Below are 17,639 nucleotides of genomic sequence, written 5' to 3'. Positions count from 1 at the left end.
TTTATGCATTATGATACAGTCTTTAATTACATGGTCATATGCTATTTTTTTCACCAGACCCGTCTTTTTCATTGCACAGGATGGACAGTGCTCAGTTAATGACCAGCTGTTCAATATTTTGTTTTATCCTCATTGTCACTAGTCAATCCCTGCTCTTTATACAGAATTATCAATTTCAGCCGGGGCTATTCTATTAAGTTCATCACTATAATATCTGAGTGCTTCACAAATGTTAATACATTTATCTTCACAACACCCCAGTGAGGCAAGGGAGTGCTATTATCCCCATTTTACCACTGGGCAATCAAGATGGGAGATTAAGGTCAAAAGTGTCCACTACTTTTGGGTACCCAATATTAGATGCCTAGGACCTGATTTTTCAGAGTCCTTAGCATCATATAGCACTTATATCTTCAAAGCACAGCTTCCATGGATTTCAAAGGCAGCTTTGAGTGCTCAGCACTGCTGCAAACCAGATTCTAATTGGGTACCCAGAAAATGAGGAACACACAATTAGTGGCGATTGGTTAAAATGATTTCCCCAGCATAACACAGGAACTCTGTGGCAGAGAAAAAGTTCAGTTCTCCAGGGAAGCATTCAACTGCCTTAACCATGAGACCATCCTTTCTCATCCTGCAATCCTCTGCCCTCATTTGCTACATACCTTCCAACTTCTACAGCAATTGGGGCGGAGGTCCTACAGACAACAGCCTCCTTTACTAAGCAGCCCCAATTCATCCACAGGAACTGTGGCAACTGATATTATGCAAAGTCTTATAACTTGGCCAAATGTGGATGTTTTTTCCTGGGCACAGCAAAGGCGCATTCCTGACACAAAGGTCATACACCCTGCCAAATTGCAACCCCTCCACCAAAGAATGGCATCACTAGAATTCCCCATCAAAATGGTGGTAAGAATATTTTTAAACGGCAAAATAATGTATTTTCCCTATTCTCTGAAACAGCTGAACCATTTTTTTGCTGAAACTTCAAAGGAAAAGAAAAAGAATGAGCCTTTGTCAGACACGCAGCATAGAAAATTTCGGCCCAAACAGTTAAAATTTTGACAAAGTTATAAACAACTGAAAACATGGTTTTATAATGGCAAGCTTAACTATAGGCATCAAGATGGGAGATTAAGGTCAAAAGTGTCCACTACTTTTGGGTACCCAATACTCTCCTGCCTATAAAAGAAGTAAAGAAATAGTATATAAATTCACCACAACCTCAGCTGGTGTTGACTTCCTGATTTACACCCATTGAAGATCTGACCCAGTATTTTTGAATCCTCAGTACCATGACTAGAAATGCAAGTGTTATCTCACTCTTTAGTATCGTTACTGGATTCTAAACCAAAGTTTGCCATTAAAACTGCCCAATGGGAACAGAGAAAATGTTCATCATAGGGCATAATCACATCAGCCACAATATCAGAGGCTCATTCACCTGCACATCTACCAATGTGATCTATGCCATCATATGCCAGAAATGCCCCTCTGCCATGTACATTGGTCAAACTGGACAGTCTCTACGTAAAAGAACAAATGGACACAAATCAGATGTCAAGAATTATAACATTCAAAAACCAGTTGGAGAACACTTCAGTCTCTCTGGTCATTCGATTACAGACCTAAAAGTGGCAATACTTCAACAAAAAAATTCAAAAACAGACTCCAACGAGAGACTGCTGAATTGGAATCAATTTGCAAACTGGATACAATTAACTTAGGCTTGAATAGACACTGGGAGTGGATGGGTCATTACACAAAGTAAAACTATTTCCCCACATTTATCCCCCTCCCCCCCGTTCCTCAGACGTTCTTGTCAACTGCTGGAAATGGTCCACCTTGATTATCACTACAAAAGGGTTCCTCCCCCCACCCACACTCTCCTGCTGGTAATAGCTCACCTTAAATGATCACTCTGGTTACAGTGTGTATGGTAACACCCATTGTTTCATGTTCTCTATGTATATAAATCTCCCCACTGTATTTTCCACTGAATGCATCCGATGAAGTGAGCTGTAGTTCACGAAAGCTTATGCTCAAATAAATTTGTTAGTCTCTAAGGTGCCACAAGTGCTTTTTCTTTTTACTTACTAAGTTGTGGATGTTGTTGTCTAGTTGTTTATGCTCAGAGTGAGCTTGTCAGCTCTAAATATAAAATGAAATGTGAATAGAGAGCTTAAAGAGAAGCATAAGAAAAGTACTAATTTAAAAGAGATGGCTCCTAACTATTGATAGTCCTATCATGACTGCTACTGGGCACTGCTATTATAGACACCCCCAGTCCAAAGTATCTTAATGGAGCTGTCTTTTTTAGGATCCGTGCCCTGCTGCTGCTTGATTTCCCAGCATGCATTACCACCCAAACTCCGGAGACAAGCTCCATTCCAGGATTGACTATATGCCATTAGAACCGGAGGCAGCTGGCACTACCAGCTACAACCAAAGTCTTAGAGCAGGGGTGGGCACACTTTTTGACCTGAGGGCCACATCTCGGTATGGAAATTGTATGGCAGGCTGGCTGGGGCAGGGGATTGGGGCACATGGGGGGAATGAGGGCTCCAGATGGGCATGCAGACTCTGGGGTGGGACTGAGGCTGAGGGGTTTGGGGTGCAGAAGGGTTCTCCAGGCTGGGTTGGAGAGGTTCAGAGGGCAGGAGGGCGCTCTCGGCTGTGGCAGGGGATTGGGGTGAGGCTTTAGGCTGGGATCAAAGGATTTGGAGGGCAATCAGGGCTGAGGTGGGGGAGGTTGGGGTGCAGGGTGGCTCAGGGGTGCAGGATCTGGGCGACACTTACCTGAAGTGGCTCCTGGAAACAGCGGGCCGTCCCCTCTCTGACTCCCAAGCAGAGGTGAGACAATGTCACTCTGCATGCTGCCCCGTATGCAGGCATCACCCCCTTAGCTCCTATTGGCCATGGTTCCCAGCCAATGGGAGCTACAGAGCTGGTGCTTCGGGCGGGAGCAGTGTGTGGAGCCCCTGGCTGCTCCTGCTTCTGGGAGCTGCTGCACACACAGAGTGGATCCCACTCCCCAGCTGGAGCACTGGAGCAGGGGAACTCAAGGGCTGGATTAAAAGGGTGTGGCCCGTGGGCTGTATTTTGCCCACCCCTGTTTTAGATGAATGATAAGGTTGGGAATCACTGGTGTCTGGATTTTGGAATAAATAGTTCTCAGACTCTCTCCCTATGGCCTTGAAGGCTGAGGGAAATACAACAAGAACAGTCTAGCCTGGAGAGCAAATCTTATTTACCGAAGACATTCACCAGCAACATGAGTGGAGATTCAGATTTTTCATGTCTAGCAGAAAATCTATTATACTCTAATGATATAAAACATTGCAGTATTAATGGTATAATGGTATAAAACATTTATAGTAATGGTAGTAGTAATGGTATAAAACATTTCCTAGTCAACTATGGAAATCTACAAATGTTTTGGAACAAAGGATATAGAAATTGTCATATCTGATCAGACTAAGGGTTTGTCTAGTCTAGTATACTGCCTCTGGTAGTACCAGATGCTTCAGAAGAAGGTCAAGAAACTGCAAAATTGGTAAGAACAGCCTTTCTGGCCGCATAGGGGAATTTCTTTCCTTGGCTTATCAATGTAGAACATATTTAGTGGGCCAGGAAGCCAAGTCCCGCCTAGCTCATGAAGCATAGGTCCATCAGTGACTATTAGCCAGGATGGGCAGAGATGCAAAAGCGTGCTCTGAAGTGTTCCTAGCTTCTGTTTGCAAGAGGCTGGGAATGAGTGACAGGAGATGGATCACTTGATGATTATGTGTTCTGTTCATTCCCTTTGAAGCACCTGGCATTGGGCAATGTCAGAAGACAGGATACTGGGCTAGATGGACCTTTGGTCTGACACAGTATGGCCGTTCTTATGATCTAACTAGCCGCTGTTTCTGCTCTAGGTTCACCCCCCATTTCAGAGGGAGGGTGCAGAACTGTGAAAGCAGGAAGCTGGTAGTTCAGTAACGGAGTCACCGGGTGAAATTCTCTGGCCTGTGTTATGCAGGAGGTCAGATTAGATCGAATGGTCCCTTCTGGCCTCAAAATCTATGAAAAAAAAACTTTGAAAAAGGCATCCTCATGGGGCTACCAGTTTAGCTGCCATCCAGATTAAGGATAGAGAGAAGGCAGCCAGCTGAATCCAGAGAGGAGTAAAGCAGGCCAGCCAGATGGTCCTGCTGTCAAAGGTAGCTGGGAGCTGCAGTAGGGGACAGAGTCTGACAAAGTTCACTAGGCAAAATAGCCGCATTAAAAGGTGATGTATGTGCTGACTGGCTGCAACTCTCTGTCAGCCAAAATTGTGGAGAGGACGGTTTCATCTTGTTCTCCAATAAATGTATTTGTAAGTCAGGTAAGACAGAATGGGCAACTCAAATGCTGCACCTCCCCTACACTCTTTGATCTTCTCTCCATGTAACACCGCCCTTCGCTTTAGCTTCATGTTGGTCACAAACTGTCTCCTCTTCTCCTAGGTGATCATCGAAGACATTGGCAATAAATCTGTGTACGAATTCCCAGTTGGTCGCTGGTTTGCGTTAGATGAAGATGATGGGAAAATCCAGCGGGACATTCTCGTGGGAGGAAGTGAGGCCACAGGTAAAGGCAGTGGGCCTGATTCTGGGGTTGGGGGCAAGGAGAACTGGGGAGGGAGCAAATGTTTAAATAGCACTAAAATGAGATCCAATAAGTGGAGCATGAGAAGTGAATGCCAACCTCCAACATGGTCATAAGGGGCAGGTCACCACTTAGCTGGGTTAGGGTTGGAGAGGCAGATATAAAGAGGCAGAGTCCACTTCTTCATGGTCCTTGGACCACAGGGACCTGTGCTGTGTGGAGATCTCTAACCATGCCCCATTTAGAAGTTAACATGCCATGTTTGTGATTCATCATGGAGACCTGATGTGGACCAGACATCTGTGTCATGCCAGTCCTCTAGGGCCCAGCTCACCAAGCATAGCAGATGCATGACATGTCCATTGGCGTAGGTCAGGAAGCACCTGCATCAGCAGGCTCCAGGCTGATGGCTCATGGAATAAGGATCCAGTGTATGCGTTAACATGTCGACTGTCAGCCTTCAGAATGTGGGTTACCAATGCCAAATGGCTTAATTATTTATCTGAGTAACTGATGAAAACTTCCAATATGCTGCTCATCAATCAAGTTTATGCTTGATACTATTGCTGGGGAAGCAGAATCTCCTTTTACAATGCACTATGTTCAATTCCAAACTCTAATATTGACTTTATGATTGACTAACTTAATTAGAACACAGACAGAGAAATGCTTTCTCATTGTTTGAGGAAATCTGAGCTTCTATGGTTTGATAAAGATGCTCCACTTGCATAGACCATGCCAACATACAAATGTTAATGTAACTTTTAAAAAGACATGACTGTTTATAAAACATCAAGTTCTGAAGTCCCTACTTAAGCAAAAATCACCATTGAAGTTTGAGTTAGTTAACCTGAGCAAAGGCTGCAAGGCTGGACCCAAAATATTTATATGTGCACCTTGGAACTTTCTTATGGTAGTAGGAATGTTTCCTTACTTATTAATGGAGGTTAGGTATGAACATATATGTGGGAGCCAGGAGTGGCTAACTTCTAATAATCCCAGCTGTGCCATCGACTCTGTCCGTGACATTGACGTCTCTAAAGTGAGATTTTCAGATTTTTTCAATGGACATGGAAATTGCCATGCTGGATCAGACCAGTGATTCATCTAGTTCTGTATCCTGGAGCTTATTTTTAGTGGCACTGAAGATCTACAGGTCCACTTCACTTTACTTAGAACTTCTGGTGCTCAGCTCCTCTGAAAACAGGTCTCTCTTACTTAGGTGACTAAATATGGGTCTAGGCACTTAACGTTAGGCACCCACATTTGAAAAAGTTGGTGTTGACAACTATGCCTCCGTCTCCTAGCTCTTAAAGTGGAGTAATCTCTGTAACTACCTACCTTGTGAAATGTAATGCAGAACACTCTGAAGATATTACGTATGTATTCAGTATTTTTCATTTAATTTAATAATTATAGCAAGAATGTCAGAACCACTGAACTTCAGCTAAGGGTTCTTTCTTTCTGGGACCTTGTAGTAGAGAGGCTATCACCCTATGTGTACTCCTGCTGGAATATATGAAGTTATATAAGCTTTAGCTGTGAGTTTCTCTGAACACTCCATGGCATGAAAAAACAATCATATTTACAGTGCACTGCATGATGGTTGAAAACAAAACACCCTGCAGAAAATCAATGCAGCAATGAACCACATTCTATGTCATGTCAAAAATTGTTACTTTCACTTTTTTTTTCTTTCTAACTGACACATTCCTTTGTGAACCCTCAGGTATTGTTTACAATGTTGCTGTAATGACAGGGGATGTCAGAGGGGCTGGCACTAACTCCAAGGTCCACATAATCCTGCATGGCTCTAAAGGTTTAAAGAACAGTGGGAAGATTTTCTTGGAAGGAGGTGAATTTGAACGCGCCAGGACAGATCTGTTTAACATTGAGATAGCAGCTCTTCTCAGCCCCCTGAGCAGAGTCACAATTGGACATGATAACTGCGGTGTCAGTTCTGGCTGGTTTTGTGAGAAGGTGAGAACAGGTCAATGTCTTTAGGCAACTCTCAAATTATTTCTCATTTGCAGTCTGCCCTGGACAACCAAATCAGTTTTAAAATTCTACTTTTATTTAGATTACAATATCTCCAGTGTATTTAAGTCAATATTATGCATAATGCATGCTATGAGACTGATTGCCACTAATATATGTTAGATGCATAAATCAATCCCTCATTAATTGGATCAATTGCTCATTTGCTGTCACAAAGAGGGAGAGTATTTTCTGCTCAGCACAGAAGCACTGTTAGATGCTTGCATAATGCATATTGAAGAAATGCAATTTTGTATTGTATTCAGAGCTTCAAAGTTAAGATCCAGATTCAAACTTGCCCGATGTTTAGGGGTTGTTGTGATCTTGGGTTTTGGGTGGGTCCAGAACAGGGAAAGGGGTCAACCACATCAGTTTATTAGGGGGTCCAAATTTGGGCTTTTCAGATCTATGGGTTTGTGTCTATGCCCATCTCTAACTGTGTTCTGCCATGAGATCGTCAGCTCTTAATCTAGTTTGCCAATAAAGGGGCAACTTTCCCTAGATGATGGAAGGCCATGTGGTTTCTCTGGGAAGTGATGTAGTTTAGCAGTGGAGACACCTGAATCATTTGCATAACTTGGGTCTCCTGCCAATCACTGAAAAGTGTGGCTGCCCAACCCTCAGTCCACTTGGGCTGTTGAATTGAAAATGAAAGATGCATGTAACAGGCCCCTGTCATTGACTTCAGTGGCTCCTGGTACATCCTGCAACCCCCACTTCTCAAGCCCATGTCTTTGGAGGATGAGCAATTGACCCTTTTCTCTCTCCAGACTCTACAGTGGTATTTGGCCTCTGCTTGGTAGCCACATGTCAACACACCCCAAGAAGGATTTTCTGGGGGAGTAGAAGGGCAGAAACCATTTGTTGCATGCATAATTGGACAAGAAACAGCCTCTTGTTTTTTTCTGATGACTTCCCAAAGAGCCTAACTTTTCACAGAGGACTGACAACTCCTTGCTCAATTGTTACCTTAGCCATGGCAGGTTTCAGACATCTCTAATTTGGCCTGCTAGTGAAAGGAAATGGATAACTGGAGTTTCCTTCCTGGACTTCTTTTCCTAGGTGGTAGTTTATTGCCCATTCACTGGCATTGAACAAACCTTTCTTTGTGGGAAATGGCTGGATGAAGATGAAGGAGATGGACTGATAGAACGGGAGCTCTATGAAATGGTCTCTTTGCGCCAGAAGAGACTAAAAAGTATGTATAGTGGCAGATAGGGCACAAGCAGATTCCTTCTACCCTCAAACTTGGATGCTACCTATCCTGACACAATACACGTAGACTGTTCTGCAAGGCAGAGGCCTAGGTAATGCAGTGATCAAAGCTCTTAGGTCTTGCTTTAATTCCAGTTTGAGACATCGAGATGGACATGGGTTTGGGGGTTTCAAGAAATTAAACTTTTAAAATATTGTAAAGGAATGCACCAGTTTCCTTATGTAGGAGAATTATGGGCTTTTCAGGTTGGGTCACTGAGCATGAAAAGAGTCCCTATAGCACCTTTACACTGTAAGCATGTTAGATCTAGAGTTGTTCTCCCTATAATATTAAAACCTGCTCTGCTAGTGAAGCTGAATAGCTCCCTCCCCAACTCTCACCCTAGGGCATCCTAAAAATAATGGAAAAGAGGAAAAATAAAAGAAGCAACCATTATTGTTGACTTTACACAGCTTGCAAATCTTATTTTTCACTTAGGGTGAGTAGGACAGGAGTAAAAAGTCCAATAATATTTTGTCATCTTGACCAACTGCAGAATGTGCCTCTCCAGGTAGCAAAGTTAAGCGTTTGATCCCTCTGCATTAGAGGGAGACATGCTCAGAAGCATTTGGCTCGGTGTGCCATTCCATCGAGCAGAGGGCAATATGGTAGCAACATGGTTTAAGACCTGTTTGGTGTCTTTGCAGCAAGAAGGGAGTCCCTACTATTTCTCCCGCATTAGAATGTACATGTAAGCAAAACGTTTTAATTAGCAAAATAGATGCTATTTAATCAGGATGACTCCGTGGATTCCAGTTTGTCCTGTTTAAGCAGCAGTTTCATTTAAACTAAGTTTATCTAAATGTTATTTAATGTCATCGTCGCATTAGGTCTCTGACGCAGTCCATTCAACTAAAGCATTTATGACCTTTAACTGCTGTATTATCAACTCTGATTGTTATTGACAGGGTAATTCCCTGGTTGCTATTGTATGCGAGGTAGGTGAGAACATTAGCCTTGAGAAATCTGTGCCCTTTAAATGCCACATTAAAGAATGGCAGAAGCTGGAGATGGGGAAAACCTCTTTTGTCATCCAGCCCATCAGCTTGCCAGTGCAGAATTGTTCCCTACTGTACATTTATTGGAGTGTTGTTCAAACTCATTTTAAATGTCCACAGAGACAAGTCAGCCTGCACTACTTTAGGAAGAGTATTCCACAGACTAATAGATCTCACCATTGCGAAGCTTTTCTTGCTATACAACCAAAAATTTTCCTTCCTTAATTTCATTTTAGAACCCTTTGCACCAAATGATTCCAGTCTCTCTTTGGTGCTTTCCAAACCCTGCTTATGAGAACCTCCTTGCTATCCAAACACCCTGTGTCACTTGATGTGTAGGGAGGTTTGGACAGGAGATGAGTAGGATAACAGCCTGAAGGCTTCAGATTTATAGAGCCACTAAGATCTGCAAAGATGTGGCAAATGCTTGGGGAACTCCTAATCTCCTCTGACAGCTCCATCCAGACTCTATGCTTGGTTCCTTCTTCTTTGACCCCTTTAATCCCTTGGCAACCAAATAATCACTGGGTTTTGCAGTCTGTTACTGTCCAATTTTTAAGTTCCTGGCTAATTTGATTTTACGAATTACACCTGTGCAATGTACAACTACAGTAAGGCATGGATCTATGCCACTCCAAGTGTTGTATACCACTGTTACCAAAGGTAACTCAACCAATCAACACCCTTACTTTGCAGCTAATTTGTGTGCAACAATTTCATTGGTTGAGGGAGACTGCACACATGATGGATTAATTGGCCCAACTGCCACACCCATGTACCCAACTGCCACACACACAAATCAACACAAATCACCTATCACAACCCACCTCATCTAGATACATATCGACATAATCATTTAGACAACACAACCAGTATACACATATAGCCCCTTACGGCAGCACACACTGCTTATTCGCCGCCTGCACAAATCCACATAACCCTCCCAGCATACCACAACCCTCATACAATGACACAACCTTCACACACTATAATCTCAAACTCACATAGTTCCTCACCACAGCGCACACACCTCATTTGCTACCCACACAAATCAACACAACTCTCCCAGCACAACACAACCCACACACAAAACAACCCAACCACCCACACAACAGCACAACCACACATCACTCTGAAGCCTAGATTGTCTGTTAAATCAGTGTGATGTGATAGAAACAGACACAAGCATGGCTAGGAGCTCTTTTGGTCTGTTACTGTCCAGTTTTTAAGTTCTCAGACATTTTTGGCTTTTTTATACGTGCCTTTACAAATTACACCAACACAACAGCACAGGCTTTCAGCTGCTACTTATAGTTTAAAGGGAGTCACATGGTTAAATCTCCATGCAATGCATGGAATGTTATTCCTGTATGACTATAGGTACTCGATTATGTATATACCTAAGAGGCCTGAATTTTCCTCATATAAATACCCAGCCTCCTCTTGTCCTAGTGAAGTTATAGGAATGTTTTTACCAGCATGTTTTGATATTTTTTTTGCTGTTTTGTTTATAAAATGGTTTGAATCTTCTTTGTAGAAAATCCCTGGTCACTTTGGATCTGGACAAGTGACATTAAAAATGCAGGGACAGATGCCAGCATCTTCCTCCAGATTTACGGAGACAAGGGGAAGTCAGATGAAATGAAACTGGACAACAATTCAGACAACTTCGAATCTGGACAAACTGACAAGTTCACGGTCAGAACTTTGCATTTTTGGTGGAAGGACTTGACTGCGGTTCTCTTAGGGCAAATTTTACCCCTTTGCAAAGGGCCAGCAGCCCAAGGCCTATACACCAATTAAATCCCACTTTAAGCTTTGGACAAATCCTCAGCTGATGTAAATAGGTATAATTCCATTGACTTCCGTGGAGACATGAAGATTTTCACCAGCTGAGGATCTGGCCCAAGTTCTAAAATAGGGCTTACGGCTGTTCCAGCACTGGTGACTTGAAGTAATGATTGCGTATTGCATAGTACATTCCCTCCAGAGCTCCGGGATATATCTTCAGGTGACGTAAATTGGCACAGCTCCATTGACTCCAGTTCATTTGCTGAACCCATTTCTGCCAGTGGAGGAGATGGTCCATTATGCCTGCAGAGGGGAGGAACAAGCACAGTACCTCCAGTGGTGCTGGGGTGCAGGGAGCTCATTGACCAGCAGCTCTTGTTAGAACCTTGGGAAGAGCAATCTATCCACATTCCATGCAGCGCTAGCCTCTTTGCACTTGCACAAGTGTTACTGTCATGGCTATTAGTATGCTTAGGAATAGTTTGTGTACAGTGCCAAAAAGTGCTCTGGGCTCTATAAAGAACAAGTAGCAGACAAGGTTCCTGTCCCAAATAGTTTATAATCTTAACCTGGCCACGTCTCCAGTCTCCTTGGACATGCTCCTCAAAGAGTGACCAGGGCTGATGTCAATATTGCCTGCAGAGTTGGGGTTGGGTAGAAGCTTCCTGTGCATACTAGTACCCCTAATTCCTTGATATGCTTGCATTTGACTGGCTATGACATGTCCTTAAAACTTAGTTATGGGTTGTCCAGAAGAAGGTTAAAAAGCAAAGGGTTCTGATTACCTACCCTGTTGTAACAATAATTCCTCTATCTAGCTGAAGCTGTAGCCTTCTCACAGAAAGAAGTGCATATGTTTTGAAGGCTTTGTTTGGGGAACAGCTGTGGAGGATTCAGACAAGAATAATGCCGTGAGATGAAGGTGCTCCAAATATTATAGCTGACAGCCCTTATTCAGCTGACTTATCCAGGGGACAGCGGATTCTCCTCAGTGTCCAACAGTGAACAGCTCAGGCCAATGATTGTCCCCACATTGGTTTCTATGCAGTCCTCCTCATCTGGGAAATGTTGGCTCTGATGTTGGGGCTCTAGGTGTGCAAAGCCAGGAGAACCCGGTGTATTGGTGTGTGTCAGTATCCTATCTAAGGCAGAACTCCAAACTATGGCAGAAAATTCTACTCCATGTCATGACTTCAGCAACTTTCATGAGTAAGGGTTGCTGGATTCTGACCTTACGTTATTTATCATGAAAGTAAATTCGTCAAACTGTCATTGCAGTGTAGAGAATGATGATACCTTCCTAACAGCATTCATTCTCAGCTCCTGTTCTTCCTCCTTTCGACCCTCATTGGAAGCTGTGGATTACAGGAGGTTTTTAAGAGCTATGTATGTGCCTTGCTGAGTTATGTAATGTGCCGTTTTGGGTATGTTTGTGTTTGTTTATGTAGATTGAGCTCCCTGATCTGGGCACATTTTATAAGCTCCGGATATGGCATGAGAAGAGGAGTCCTTTTGCTGGCTGGCATCTAGACAAGGTGAGATGATGGAAAGGCAGATTGCACCTGAAAAAGCCAAGTCTGCTTTCATGGGGCAAGTGATCCTCTCTTGTCGCCAAGACAAGAGACATATTACAGACAATAATCAGTGCTAATGAGCAAGCAGTTGCATTCAGTATGTAATGGTCTGATATTAGGAGTCTGAATTGGTATCTCCATTTACAAGAGTGTGTGGAGCTGCTGTGCAATGGATCAGGATCTGGGGAGTCTACATGGAAGGTGCACGCGCTCTGCATATAGCAGAGTACAGCTCCATTGGGACTCCCTGCATGCCTTTGTCTAACCCTGCTGTGCGGGATACCAAGTGAAAAAGAGGGAGCATGGCTGGTGGATAGGCTGCTACAAAGGCATACTGAATATTGTCCCTGTCTGAGTAGGGGTGCGGGTGCTGCAGGAGATACTACAACCTTTACAGTGCAGTAGTAGCTAGAGAGTGACTCCTGTTGGTGTTTCATGGGCTTTGGAAGAGGATTCCTTCTCCTCTCAGCTCCATGGCAGTTCCCCTCCCCCACCCCACCCCACCCCAGTATTCAGCCCAGCCACTTTGGCTGTCGGGTTGCAAGAAAACTTACCCTCAGAAATGGGAACTGTTTCCAAATTCTTTGTTTAATCTGAGCCGATTCCTGAGGAAGTTTTGGTGCTGTGCTCAGGTCCTGACGGCGGGAGGAGAGAGAGGAGTGCCCCTCATTGCCCAGCAGTGAACAGATCAGCCCATTGATTGTCCCCACACTGGATCCTATGCAGTCCTCCTCAGCCTGGGGAACATTGGCCCTGATGCTGAGATCCTGGAGAAAGGTGTGCAAAGCAAGGAGAATGCTGTGTATGGGTGTGTGTCAGAATCCTAAGGCCTCCCAACTGGTAGGCAATGGATCCTAACTCCAACCAAGTCAGAGGTCCTGGATTTCACATAGAAGAATTATATCACTAGCCAGTCTTCATTGCAGGGGACTAAGATTTCAGTGGGGATTTGAGTCTCCAGCTACTTCATGAAGATGACACGTTGGGTAGCAGGTGTGGAAAGGAATGTGTATAGATCAGCCCACTCTTGTAGCATTTACTGTGATAAGTAAGCCAAGGAATAGTAATGGGGGCAGGAGGCCCTAATATTCCTGTCAAGTGCAGTCACTGCAGGAGATGAGAGGCATGGAAAATGGCAGCACCCAACAGCCTAGACTTCAGTGCCTGAAGGGTACATTCCTTCTCCCCGTCTTACACAGACAACTATATTCCCCCCTTGCCTGCTGTATAGATGTGCTTTCCTGGGACTCTCAGACATATTATCTTATGCAGCAGGACCCGCAAGCAAGTGCCTTCCTAGCCTGTTTTGGCTGATTGTTAAGAGAAAAAGATTCCTAACAGTGAGGTCTGGGAGGGTATGACACTGTCTCCCAACGGATAATGCTGGAAGACCCATGCTTCAAATCAGTCATTTACATCTTCAGTGAGGGAAGCAGTGGGGGCTGTGTTTTAGAGGGCATCCTGTCCTGTCTGGGGGGATAAACGATAACCTACTAAAAAATCTTTACTATTTCTTATTTCTCTCACTCAGCCAGCACTAGTTCTCTTTGTTACTTATCCAGCAGGAAAATGTTCTTGCGAAGAAGGGTCTAGTTTGTTTCTCCATTACTTTGACACTGATTATGATGCTGTCAGCCTTTGCCTAGGTCTGGAGGCATGGAGTTCATCCCTAAGCTTTATTCTATTAGCCAAAAAATGCAGCATGCTGTCACTAGGCCACCAGACCAGCTCTGGATCGCTTGGAAGATTGTGCCTAAGAAAACATTCATTTCACACTACAGCCATAAATAAGAGTGATTCGCCATTTACCATTTTAATAAGGTCATATTGTTTATTCTTTAGTATCTCTAATGCAATTTCACACTGAGGAAGCTGTACATGCTTAGGCAGGTTCTAGTTGAGCTAGTAAACTGAAATGTTACAGATCATGCTAGTTCTGAAGATACATCCAGAGTTATTCGTGCTTCATGAGCATTTGCTTGCTGTCGCTTTTTCTCCTGAAGGAGGGGATGATGCTGTACTGAGGAGGAATCCCCATTTTGTCACTCTGAGGGACTCCATTCACTCTCTTCACTGCCTGCTGCGAGCAATAAGTGGGGCTGGTGTGGGAATATATCATCTTTATATCAGATAGAATGGTCTTGTCTTGCTCCCGCCAGGATGCTCCCTCATTTAAGTGAGGGAGCTCTTGAGTAACCCCAGTGGGCAGCTAGGAATGTTTAGAATGGGTTCTGGAAGGTTATGTATTCAGTCCTCCATCACAAGGGCAAGGAATACACCATGGGGAATGATGGGATTCCAGAGGACCCTCAGCTAGTTGCTTTAAGATAATTATTGGACTCTGGGAAATGACATGTTCCCACAATAGATTTATCTTGGTGTGCCATTCTTTGGAGCATATGCTGCAAATGCAGCCTCTTTGTGGAGCACCTGAAAGAATCTGGAGGTCACCAGAATTCACTATAGCTGGTGGGACCATTTTGCACTTGACCATTTCTACATTTAGTGCAACTGAGATGTCTATCCTGGCTTCTGCCCCAGAGTCTGTGTATTACAGTGCCTGGGATCTGGACCATGTTGCTTCAACATAGCACTCAACTCAGCATGTATGAAGTCGGCAGTACCACCAAAACTATCTACTGTTGGGTTTCATACTGGCACCCATCACCATAGTTTCTGAGTGCCTCCAAAGTCAAATGAATTGGCATGGCAAGGTCCCTACTGGAGTTCATGGAGTTTTCAGCTCCTCCTCTTCCCTAACAGGAAGATCGGTGTCGAGTAACTTTTTTCAGGGAGGGTGGAAGGCTGAGGGTTTTTTGCATGGGGATTGTTGTTGTAACTATCATTCTGGTCAGTCTTTATCAAACAGAGAAGTCTTGCAGCATGAATTTACAGGTAGTCAGATTCTGGGTGTCCAGTCTTCTCTGCTAGTTTGTTCCATAGCTATTTCCCTTGACCATGAACACCTTACTTCCAGCTCTCTCACACTTCTTCCTGGCTTTGTGATCTGCATTGTCTCAGAAGACTGCAACTGCAGCTGTCTTGGCAGTTTGTAGATGATGATGTAGTCTCTAATATAACTGGGACCTAAACTACTAATAATGATCAAGGTGCTGAACGGGAAGTGGACTCAGACTGTGAGCCAGGGGAGGGACTGAAGCACAGTGACCTAGTCTACGGAGAAGCCAGGCCTCTACATTTTATACAAGGTGGAGTCTTTGTGTTTTTGTCTTCAAGTTCAGGTTCAGGTGAATTGCTGTAACCTGGCCTGGAGGTGACAAATGCATAGATTGCCATGGCGATATCCTTGTCTGGGAGGAAGGGGAGGCATTTCTTAGCAAGCTGGACATGGGGAAAAAAAGTGTTTTTTGTCACTGATGCTAGGTGATCCTCTAGGGTATTGTGATGTGTCAAACAAGACCCCAAGGTCCCAGATCACTTTCTGATGAATGGGGATGAAGGGGTGAGCGCCGGCAATGGGAGATGAGGACAATCTCCCAGTGTCTTCTTCAATGTGTTTAACCCTGCTGACCAGCATCACTTTGGTCTCGCCAGGTTGAGTTTGAGCCTGCTACTTTTTATCCTGGAGATGATCTTTTCCAGGCTCGTGGCATCATAGTAGCAACAGGACTAGAAGGCAGATGGTGCCTCCTTCCCCTGTGCCATGTGGCCTTGGCGACAGACTGCAGAGAGCAGCCAACCAGAGATTCCAGCTGGGAGGGGCAGAAGCAGCCCAAGCAGGGACCTCTGGACCTTAGAGATTCAGAGCAGTTTCTACAGTTTTAACTGGACTTTCTCTTCCCTGTGCTGATTGGCTGGTTGTTCCAACCCTCCCCCTCTCTCCCTCACAGTCCCTTGACCTCAGCTCCAGTCCACATCTGTCCCCCTTACCCTCTCCTCCTTGGCCCCCTTCCTTTCCTTTTCTTTCTGTTTAGCTGATCCCCTCCTAACTAACTCCCTTTACCCCCCCAAATTAGTGGAACTAATATGTTAATTATTATTATTTATTTGTATTGCCATAGTACCTAGGAGCCCCAGGCACGGACCAGGACCCCATTGTGCCAGGTGTTGTACAAACGCAGAACACAAAAACAGAGCTGACACTCTAAGTCTAAATAGAAGACATGAGACAACAAATAGATACAGACAGACAAATGGGGGAGTACAAGGAAACAATGAGGCAATATTGGTCAGCGTTGTAGGTAGTAGTATCAGCACACCAGCCACCTCTAACTGTTGTCAAGTTTTGTGTAGGCCTTACAGCAAAGGAGAGTTTTAAGGAGATTTTGAAGGAGGATAATGAGTTAGCAGTGGGGAGCTCCTCCTAAGTGGGAGGGGAAGTGCTGGAGAAAGCACAAAGGTACTTGTTTGACAGTGTAACAAATGGGCGATGGAGGCTGGCATCATGGGCTAATTGGAGGCGGAAGTCAAATTTTCGATACTGGATGAGAGATAATAGGTAGGGTGGGGTCAGGTCATAAAAGGCACTGAACATGAAAACAACTCACTTATGTTTGGTAGAGCAGAGGGAGCCGGTGGAGGGATGCCGAGAGAGGGGTGACACAGTCAAAGTGATGGGCTAGGAAAATTATCTTTGCAGCAGCATTCTGAATGGATATGAACATAGCAAGATTGCATTTGTCCAAGCCAGAGAAAGGGTTGTTGCAGTAATCATGACACAAGGTGATGAGAGCCTGGACAAGAACTTTAGCTGTTGTGGAAGGACAGGAAAGGCTGTATTTTAGCAATGTTATGCTGAAAGAATCAGCAAGATTTAGACGTAGCCTGGATATAAGGGTTTAACGAGAGGTCCTAGTTGAAGATGACCCCCAGGTTACAGGCATGAGTGACAGGCAGAATGGTGGAGTTGTCTGTGGTGATTGAGAAAGGAGATAGCAGGGAGGGGTTCGGAGGAAGATGAAGAGTTCTGAGATGATGGGAGCAATGTTTTAGCTATGTTTTCCCGCCATCACATTGTTCACTCTGCTTCTGTTTTATACTCTTACCCTCACTCTGTGTCGTCTTCTCTATTGATATTGTAAGATCTTCAGGGCAGAGACCATCTACTACTCTGTGTTTGTACAGCACCTAGCACAATGGGGCTTCATTCTTGGTTGGCCCTGAGGCCCTATGTAATAAACACAGGTAAGTCATGTGGGTTGCACATCGGTCAATGAAACCATGTAGAAAATGTTGAGGACAGCAGTTCATGACATTTCTTATTCCATGAGGCTGCTGGGTGGGAGGTCTTCACACTGGAAGATGGGCTGGACTAACAAAGAAGGAGAAAAGCGGGAAAATGGGATTTTTTTTCCTTCTAAATTTGGAGTATCAGTAGTACTTTTAGTA

General features: G+C 44.3%; 1 protein-coding gene across 1 annotated transcript in view; it reads left to right on the top strand.

Annotated features, from left to right (window-relative positions):
• LOXHD1 (lipoxygenase homology PLAT domains 1) overlaps positions 1-17,639 on the top strand; it is a 299,746-nt gene that overhangs the window by 131,584 nt on the left and 150,523 nt on the right. The window contains exons 10-14 of the mRNA XM_043514533.1: positions 4,494-4,617; positions 6,365-6,615; positions 7,735-7,870; positions 10,463-10,623; positions 12,165-12,251. Coding sequence (XP_043370468.1) covers positions 4,494-4,617; positions 6,365-6,615; positions 7,735-7,870; positions 10,463-10,623; positions 12,165-12,251 — 759 coding nt within the window. The remainder of the gene's footprint in view (positions 1-4,493; positions 4,618-6,364; positions 6,616-7,734; positions 7,871-10,462; positions 10,624-12,164; positions 12,252-17,639) is intronic.

The sequence above is a fragment of the Dermochelys coriacea genome, chromosome 5 (assembly GCF_009764565.3).
Source record: "Dermochelys coriacea isolate rDerCor1 chromosome 5, rDerCor1.pri.v4, whole genome shotgun sequence".
NCBI lineage: Eukaryota > Metazoa > Chordata > Testudines > Dermochelyidae > Dermochelys > Dermochelys coriacea.
Note: the sequence above shows the minus strand (reverse complement) of the source record. Positions and strands in the feature narration are given on the sequence as shown.